The sequence below is a fragment of the Papaver somniferum genome, chromosome 6 (genome assembly GCF_003573695.1).
Source record: "Papaver somniferum cultivar HN1 chromosome 6, ASM357369v1, whole genome shotgun sequence".
Classification (NCBI taxonomy): Eukaryota; Viridiplantae; Streptophyta; class Magnoliopsida; order Ranunculales; family Papaveraceae; genus Papaver; species Papaver somniferum.
The window spans coordinates 48,207,773-48,217,620 of NC_039363.1; the positions used below are offsets into that span (position 1 = coordinate 48,207,773).

At 34.5% G+C, this 9,848-nt stretch overlaps 2 protein-coding genes across 2 annotated transcripts; one reads left to right on the forward strand and one right to left on the reverse strand.

Annotated features, from left to right (window-relative positions):
- Window positions 1-1,094: 1,094 nt before the first annotated feature.
- On the forward strand, window positions 1,095-3,338 carry LOC113287494 (protein trichome birefringence-like 39). Its single transcript, XM_026536270.1, has 5 exons — window positions 1,095-1,535; window positions 1,665-1,836; window positions 2,013-2,188; window positions 2,275-2,433; window positions 2,816-3,338. Exons 1-5 carry the CDS (start codon window positions 1,234-1,236, stop codon window positions 3,108-3,110), a joined length of 1,104 nt encoding a protein of 367 aa, XP_026392055.1. The 5' UTR covers window positions 1,095-1,233; the 3' UTR covers window positions 3,111-3,338.
- A 490-nt stretch (window positions 3,339-3,828) lies between these two features.
- Window positions 3,829-5,928, reverse strand: LOC113287495. Its single transcript, XM_026536271.1, has 4 exons — window positions 5,501-5,928; window positions 5,324-5,400; window positions 5,043-5,154; window positions 3,829-4,076 (listed from the first exon to the last, which is right to left on the reverse strand). The coding sequence occupies exons 1-4, from the start codon at window positions 5,773-5,775 to the stop codon at window positions 3,947-3,949; spliced, it is 594 nt and encodes a 197-aa protein (XP_026392056.1). The 5' UTR covers window positions 5,776-5,928; the 3' UTR covers window positions 3,829-3,946.
- Window positions 5,929-9,848: the final 3,920 nt, after the last annotated feature.

Below are 9,848 nucleotides of genomic sequence, written 5' to 3' on the forward strand. Positions count from 1 at the left end.
GGATTGCCTTTTTTTTCAATTAAATATCTCTTTCCCCCTTTTTTCTCTTGCTTTTTGTCTTTACAGAGTTAAAAGTTAAAAACAGTGCTCAACTTTTTAAAAATTCAACATACCATGTTCATCATTAAACCCCAATTATCTAAATATCCTGTACTCATTCTCACTAATCCGATATCTAATAATTCCCTTCTCTTTTCCCCATTAAAGTACACCAATAACCACAGAGAAATTAAACTAAAATGATTCAAGATAAACTAATAATAGTAGTATACTATAGTTTCTAGTGCTGCCATTTTGTTTTCCCTGGACTTTGTTCATAATTATCATCATTCTTTTCTTTGCCACTATTATCTGACTATTTGTCAACAGAAAGTTTCATAACTACTTTAAAATGTTTATCATACTTTCACACTCTCGTGTTGAAATTATCAGGCTCATGCTAGGCCAAGATACTAAATCAATATGTGATATTCCGCAAGACCTGATAACCGGATGTGGATTTTGAAAATGCCATGATTCGGTAGGCTTTGGTGTTAAACTCTGCCTGATACCTCATTCAACTCAAAACTGATGCGGATTTTAAAGCCCTCTGAAAATGTATCTGGTATCCTATGTTGTACGGAGGCTCTCAAAATAGTCACGCATCCGACGTTTGGAATCGGATGCGAATCGGGCAGTCGCGGTCACATCATGCCATATACAATTATAGCATAAATGCGTAGTAGTATTGCCCAAAATTTTGGTATATAAACGTGTATTTCACAACGTGTCCACATCTCCATTTTTCGAGAAATTCATGTCGTGTAGTATCGGCGCCAGTGCTTCCTAGCAGGTACCGCAGTGGACAATTCGCGCTAATCTCAAACCCAAAGTTACCATGTGTTCAGCATTTTTTGGTTTTGCCAGTGTGATGCTCCTATTCCATACAGTTAGTTGTCGAGCACAGAAGAGATTGCACTGAAACCCTAACCCCACATGTTTTTCACTGTTGACATAAATTCCAGTTCTGTCAAGTTTCCATCTGTGTATTTATTTTTGTCAGAATAAAAAGAAGATCGATCCATTAAGACTCTGTTCAAACAAACCATGTGACCAGTGAACCCAAAGTATCCGAGTATCTCTTTCTCTCTCAAGAAAAAATCTTTTTAGACAGCTTTTATCACTACCATTTTCCCACTCCTAATCCTATATATATTCCCACGATCATCTGGAGTCAGAACCCAAAAAATTCTAATGGGTTTTCATTCCCATATTACTATTTTCATTACTTTGTTTGCTTTTCTACTTCTGTTCGTACAGGAAGCAAGAACTGAGGATTACAGTTTGAGCAGTAATAGTAGTAGTTTTAATGAGAGGAAACTGAGAAATAATTGTAATATCTTCCAAGGAAAATGGGTTTATGATAATTCATACCCTCTTTATGATTCATCACAATGTCCCTTCATAGATCCACAGTTTGATTGTCAAAAGTATGGTAGACCTGATAAACTTTACCTTAAATACAGATGGCAACCAAATAATTGCAATTTACCTAGGTACTACTTACATTTTCTTCACTTCTTTCTCTTTTAGTACTTTTTTGTTGTTGTTGTTGCAGATTTGTATTTTTGTTTTTGAGGAAAAAGTTTGATTAAATGGGTTTGTGTTTTTTTTGTTGTTGAAAGGTTTAATGGTTTGGATTTCTTATGGAGATGGAGAGGGAAGAACATAATGTTTGTTGGTGACTCACTGGGTTCAAATCAATGGCAATCGTTAACATGCTTGATTCATGCTTCAGTACCCAAATCAAAGACTATAGTAGTCAGAACAAATGCTCTGTCTTCAGTCACGTTCGTGGTCAGTCTCTCTCTCTCTACATGAATACACATAGAATACGGCTCTGTGTTATTTTGCAGGATAAGATTCTATCTGTCCATCTAGTTGGCAAAATTTCATTTCCAAAACTATCCACAGGTCAAAATCTGTACATTTTGAAATTATAATAACCAAGATTTTCAAAAATTTGATTGCAGGATTATGAACTGAAAATTTCACTCTTTCATACACCATACATAGTAGATTTAGTCAAGGAGGAAGTTGGTTTAGTTTTGAACTTGGGTTCGATCGCGCATGGTAGATCATGGAGGAAAATGGATGTGTTAATCTTTAACTCTTGGCATTGGTGGACTCACCGTGGAAGAACCCAACCGTATGTCCATTGATGCTAGTAAACTCTATGACTGTACTGTTGATCATCAACTTGGACAGTCTAACGGTTTTGGTGTATGTTTGCAGATGGAACTACATCAGAGACGGGAACAAGTTATACAAAGACATGAATCCATTGGTTGCTTTCTACAAAGGAATGACAACTTGGGCGAGATGGGTCGACAAAAACATTGATTTTTCTAGAACCAAGGTCTTCTTACAAGGGATATCTCCCGTGCATTACGAGTAAGCGTTCTCAAGTTTAATTAGTAGTTTCTCAGATTTTTAAACACCAACTTCATACTTGATTGTTTTTGGCCTGGCCCCTTCACGATTTTCATGCATTTTATTTTCAATAGAAGTGTCATCACTATCTCAGTGCATCAATTTTTAAAATAGGCAACTTCACAGACACATACATCGAGAATCAATAAGCTGATCAGTCTCAGAATATTCCAAAGATCAAACTTGCATAACCTGTGTATGAGATTGTTCAGAAATAATAATGCTCAAATACAAAAGTGAGGTCAGGGATAATAATTTTTAGAGCAAATACTAAATGATTGCTCAGACTTGAATATCAATGGCATTACTGGCTTAACATATATTCAACCCATATGCAATGCAGAGGGAACGAATGGCATAATAACCCATGGACGGATTGCAGAAGTGAGACGCAGCCAGTATTCGGGACAAGGTATCCTGCACGTTTGCCTCCACAGATGTATGTGGAGTACAAAGTTTTCAGCAGAATTAAAAAACCAGTGTACCTCCTAGACGTTACTCAACTCTCGCAGCTAAGAAAAGATGCTCATCCCACGGCTTACAGCGGCAAACACAGTGGAGTTGACTGCAGTCATTGGTGTCTTCCTGGACTGCCAGATACTTGGAACCAACTTCTCTATGCAGCTCTTGTCCTCTGATGAGGAGGAGCAATTCAAATATTATACTTGGGAGAAACCGGTCCTGTCATTCTTGTTGTAAAGGGAAATATTGACTATTTTTTCCTTAGAATCAGATAAGGAGGTGGATGTTCATTGGTTGTAAAGTATATTATTCATGCCATCAATTGGAAAAATTGGAGAACTTAGTGGTTTGCTACCTAAGAAGATTCAGGGTTTAGTTTACGTGAACGTGAAATAAAGAATGTTGTCACTGAATGTTCATAAAAGCCAAACCAAGAAAAGAAAATACAAGGTCTAAACTGAAACTCTATTGTGGTGAAGCATTCTTAAAGAGGCCAAATCTAACCCTTACACGTTATTGTGTTGTACTCTACTCCTGGAGATGCCCTAGAGTAGAGAATGAGAATCTACATGATGATGGTTTAAGATGCAACAATGTTTGCCATTGTATCATTAACTGCATCTAATGTTAAGGTAACTCCAAGAGAAATAGTTTAAATCTGGATAATTTGATGCAGAAACACAACATCAAATTCAATCATTTTACTCACCTATTTAACATGCTATAAGTTTTTCACAGTACAATGATACACAACTGGCTTCCCAAGTTGTTGAGTTTTGAGTGGCTCAGTGAGTAAAAACAAACGGTATGTAGAGCATTGTGGCTGAAAGATGAGTAGGGCAACATAGGAAATCAAGTACATAATGGCCAATATAAGAGACAAGCAAGTGCAACTTCTGACAAATACTTGAACACTTGAATTAACCCAAAACATAAATGTTCACACATACTTTCTAGGATAGGTGATTGAAAAGCTTACCTATAATATACTGATAAAAGAGGAAAAGGAAGACTAGTATCCCACATATACAACAGCATTAACTATATAGCAGTCCTCATTCTTATCTCCCATTTCTTCGACAAGCACACCACTTGAGCATATTAGTCCGCCATCCACAACATCGACGCTAAGAATTTTGCCACTGCAATGAAAAATTGAAGCTACAGTAACGCCATTTTCATAAGATTGTGTAAGGTGGTCAGTGACAGACTGACCAAGCTCACAACTATAAGAGCATTCCAAGAACATGTAAATAATACAATGACAAGTGACTGACAACAAATGATCGTATTTTCACATAACTACCCAAAGATGTGAAAGTATTGGTAAGAAATTTACGTCCAAGGGCAATAAAAATTACAACTGAAGCTCTGAGTTCGCCTAAGCTCTTACTTATCCTACTCTAGCTACTACCTAACCTACAAAAACTAGCAAAATTTCTTGTGTTTCTTATGATCACTGAAATGCCATTGGAATTTGAATCTAATACATGCAAAAATTGCAGCAAAAGATAGACTTCGAAAGTTCTTGGTGATTGTTTGGGGTACTAAAAGTTCAGTATTTGATGATACTCAAAGTGAAAAGATACAACCTCTACTACATTTCCTTTATAGCACCGTAAGCTGAGAATCAAGAACACTCAATCAGATAGATAACCTGGGTGAGGGTGGTCTTTACCAAAGATCAATCTGGTTGCCTAATTAACATCAAACTTACTAACAAAAATGTGGCATGTCCTAATCATATTGTGGACTGTCAATTTTTGATATCCAATCCTTAAATGATGAAAACGGCGAACATCAAGTGAACACCTACTACCTTGGGAAACAGGTTTCAACAGAACATTTTGTCTACAGTAGACAACCGCATTCTGTAAGAAGTTCTTGAGAATAATTACATTTTACTTACTAGCTACAACCATCTCTTTTTCAACAGTAAAAAAGAAAATTTATCCGAAGTTTGGCAAGTATAATCCAGATTAGGCCTTAGAAGATACCAGGTTATCCACAAGCAATGCAATCTTTTTACTGTTCAGAACTATCATAATTTGGGGGACACAGAATACAAATTGGTGAATAGTATTGAATGTAGAACAGCAAATACTCACTATGGAAAAACTGATTTGACGCGTTCGATATCCAGAGATTGTTGTACAGCTCGAGGAACTCCAAGTTTGATTTCAAGCTTCATTTGATCAAAATTAACACCAGGTATGGACCCTAAAACATATAAACAATTATAAAGAGAACTTCATTAGCAAGTTCAACAAAACCCTAACCATACCAGAATGGAACCTAAACATGAGTCATCTAACTTAATCACAAATCAAAAGACAAAAACACATGCAATTGCAAAAAAAAAAAAAAAATTAAAATTCAAGAAGAGCACCTCTTCGGAAAGCTGGAATCGAATTAGACGAAATCGCATCTTTACAAGCCCGCATTGCCGCAGATGTAATGTCTTGTCTGTGTATAACAATTATAAACAGGATATTATATATATTAGAAAACAGTAAGAGAGATTTCAAGATAGATACAGTTAAGAGTGAGAGGGAACAGAACAGACCCATGCTGATCATAACCAACACCCATCTCGACAAACAATAAATTCATGGAGTTATTGAAGTTGGGTTTAGCAGAAGTAGTTTGTTCGCTTGTCATGGCTGATTTAGGTGGGGATTTGTTGGAGATGCAAAGTGAACTGAAACCAAGAAACCTAATCGGGGTATTAGATAGAGATCGAATGTTGATACACCGATTAGTAGTACTAATACTGGTTGGATTCCGAAAACCGGAGGAATTATAAAAGGAAATGGAAGAATGAAAGACTGAGTTACTCATGTCCTTGTCTTGGCTGATTCGGGTTCTTCTTCGTGTGCTGTGGACAAGGATTTGGGGTAAACTTCTTTGAATCCAACGGATAGGAACATGATTCTGTTGGCGGATTTACCAATCTCCAAGGAGATGCTAACGTGGTACCCTCTGCTTTTAACAAAATTCCGTGACATATCCCCATATCTCCGGTTTGGCTGTCTAAAATAAAAACAAAAGTTTCTTCTTAATTTCTTCAATGGTTCTTCTTCTTCGATTCCGTTTCAGCAGTGGATTAATTTCAAATTTGTACCTCTATAACTGATTTAGTTATCTAGCATGAGTATGGGATATCTTCATCTTCATTTTGCTTCAAGGACTCAACTTAGAAGCATCCTACCCCGAGGTAACTTTTTCTAAATTCATATATTGCTTAATATTTCTTTCATCAGATAAATGATCTGGAATTACATTGTTCTGATTGTTTCAGCGTTAGACTACCACCATACAATAGTAAACTGCTGGGAAGGCAGGAATGCCAGACTATCTAAACAAATCTAATGATGCCTTCGTTTTGCTTCGGTATGTTGGCTGAAATACCAATTGAGACTATCTAAACAAAACAAATGATGCCTTCATTTTGCTTCGGTATGTTTGCTAAATCAATATTTTTTTTTTTGGTTCCGCTTCGGTATGTTTGGTGAATCAATATTTCTTTTTCTTTTTTGGTTCTTAGCTGCTTAATATGTTGGAAAAAATTCAGTTTTTGTGAATAAATAAAACATGATGCCAATTTGGTTTGTTCCCACTTGCTTCTTCATGGCACAATTTTTTCTAAGAACTTTGTAGTGCTTTCATGATATTTCTTTTGTTAATAAAAAGAATATTTTCATTGTTTTATGCATGACATTTCTTTTGATAAATGACACAAGTTTAAAAACCACATGAGAATCTTCTCAATTTTGTTGTCATATGCATGAGAACATCTTTATTGTTTTTTAAGTTGAGATTCTTTTCATTGTTTTTCACGTTTGAAAGAATATAAAGAAATTGTGTTCAACTCATTTTAAGAGAAGGAGAAATAGAAGGAGAGAGTAGAGGAGAAAAAGAACTTCACTCCTTCTCATGTTTTCAATAGAGAAAGAGAAAAACAAAATGAACTCCTTGGTGGTTTGGTTTTCACGTTTTGAGAGAAAAACAACTCAACATTAACTCATTTGTTTTTAGTGGAAAAATAGTAAGAGAAAAAAATGAGAAAACAAGTTTTATTTTTCCATTTTGTCTATGAGTTTTCTTTTGAGTGAAACAAGGTGGTTTCACTGAGTCGTTTTTCACTGCCAAGTTCTTAGGGCGTTCTCTTGTATGCTACAAGAAGGAATGCTAGCGATAGTTGTATCCTGGAGGCAACTCGCCAATGAAGCTATAACATCTCTCTGTTTAGAGGAGTAGCAGGCGATGTTGTCTTTAGGGCAGCGTATCATATACGTGCCTCTATCAATTTTTGCTCCTCATGCTACTCGACATGATTCATCCACCAAGTTGATGCAAATCAAGCCAAGTATCTCTTGTGATTATTCAATTTATTTTCAATATTGTTGTTGCTAACCCCAACAATCTAAAGAAATATCCTTCTCTATCTTTTGTAACAATAATAAAGAGAACATAATGTTTGAGCAATCAAACTACTAAGTTTAGAGGAGAGAGTCATAAAGCATTTGGCTTCAATATTATAAATTAAATGATTGATTGATTTTGTTTATGGTTGGTGTTTGACTAACTTTGGAAAACTAAAGATGTTCCTCTTTTTTAGAAAAAATGGTTTTTTTTTTTAATTGATAAAAGCAAAAGCTGCCTGGTTAAAAACAAAAGATGATTTCTGACAAAAAACAAAAACTATTTTTTCTGATAAAGAACAAAAGTTAAAGTATATTGAGTTGTAGAGTTATTGGATTTATCTCTTAACTCAAGAAAAGTTTTATTGAATGCTTTTTACAACAACTAGTAGACATATTTATTGTTCACCCCACCAATTTTTATGATTTTTGGAGTTGTAAAAGTATTTTTTACATATTTTACAAGACTGTAAAATGTTTCTGAAATTTCTGACGGGCAGAAAAACTCTGCTGAAAAATTAATTCTTTCTGGCATAACTATGAGTTTTTGGAAATGTTGATCTAAATAAGATATTTAGTTCTGGATCTTATCTTTAAACCCCTTTTTGATTTATCTAATTTGGATATGCGGTTTGAGAGATAAGGCATTTGGAAAATTGTTGTGCATGTCTGTCCAGAAAATGTGAAATGCGTGTAATCTCTTGATTATGTCTAGTAACATTTGATTAGTGATGTGATATCACTTTGAGCATATCATGAGAACCTGTAGTAGTGATTACTTAGAGGATATTTAATTGAAATTTAATTCTCATGATAAATTAAGCATGTAGCTAGCAAACGATTCCTACGACATGAGCAATAATCTTTTGTAGAGGTAAATTTGTATTACTTTGTCAAGAAATAATATGATTTTGACAAGTGGTATATCAACTTTGTTTATGTTCAAAATTACTTGGATCATATATGTTTTGAGTAAAATCAATTTGCATGAATCACATGTTTGCTTAATAATTGTGATGCAACAAGAAAATTGTGTGTTTAAATTGATTTGCGAATACACAAAGCATTTGGTTTTAATTACAAATATTTTGTGACCTACTAATGATTGCTTGAATCTAATGTTGAGGTACAATAACTTGATCCAACAAGAAGGTTGGTTAATTTTGGAAGTGCTAGAATGCGTGCTCCAGAAGAAACGTGTATGTCTTCTAACAAAAGTACTAAGGTATGAAAGCAATTCATTGAGAAACTCAACTATCAAAAACAGTTGAAGGAAAAAATAGTTAAAAAGATTTCAGGTTTGGACATCTTCATTCTCCACATGTGCATTATGCTCTAAATATAATTTCCAATGGTTATCTTCCTTACTATGACATATGATATTTGGAAATAAGTTCATGTAATGCTTTGAAATTTTAACATAATATAACATGAGGAATTAATAGATAAAGTGAAACTTGTATGCTATTAATTTATAATGAATTCATGAACATGTTAAGTTATAATGTTGGTAGAATACCAAAATTTTATTATGCAATGTGTGTTAAATGACACAATATAACAACATTTTGAGAAATCTCGATAACTGTGGGGGTGTAAAACAAAAAATAATTATTTTAATCTTCTAAGAAGATTGTGCAAGGTGCATAACCTATCTTTGTGTTCTTAACCTGTATACCTAAAATGTGTGTGTGTGTGTGGGGGGGGGGGGGGGGGGGGGGGTATTATTGTCTATTTCACCTCCCAAGCAAATCAAAATTTTGACTTAAGATTATGGATTGTGAATTCCTAACCTATCCTAAGCATACTGGTGCATATATGTTAATGGTCATAAGATTTGACATTGATAACATTGGTATGAACATTGTAGTGCAATCTAGAGATGCTTTGTTTTCTGAACATATATTTCCTTTGAGAATTGGACCTCGAAAAAAGGTCTGTGACAGTCTTTTAAATGTTCCTTCGACTAGTCAACCATGTCTCAAGATGTTGAGACCTAACTAGTAGATGTAAGAGAGTTATAACTGAGACAAAATTTAGCCTCGTCTTTGTGACTTTATGGTAGAGTCTGAACACTGAACCTATAAGGAAGATATGTGTTCTCCTAAATAGTCTTCAAAAGGAAACCTTGGTACAGATGAAACTGTAGGGAAACACAAAGCTAGGTATAGCTAAAAGTTATAACCAAAAAGTAAGGAATAAATCTCTTTGACACTAATTCACCTATCACTAGAATCACTTATGTTAGGATGATGATTACTATTGCTTAAATTCATGATTTGAATATATACATCAGATGGATGTTAAGATTACAATGGTGAATTGAATGTAGAAATTTATATGTACCAACCTAAAGGTTTTTGTTGTGAGAACAAAGTATGCAAATTGAATAAACTTCTATATGGTTTTAAACAAGCACCTAAACATAGGAATAAAAAAAAATTGATCATGTAATGATATCCAGTGGTTTAAGATTAATAAATCTAATAA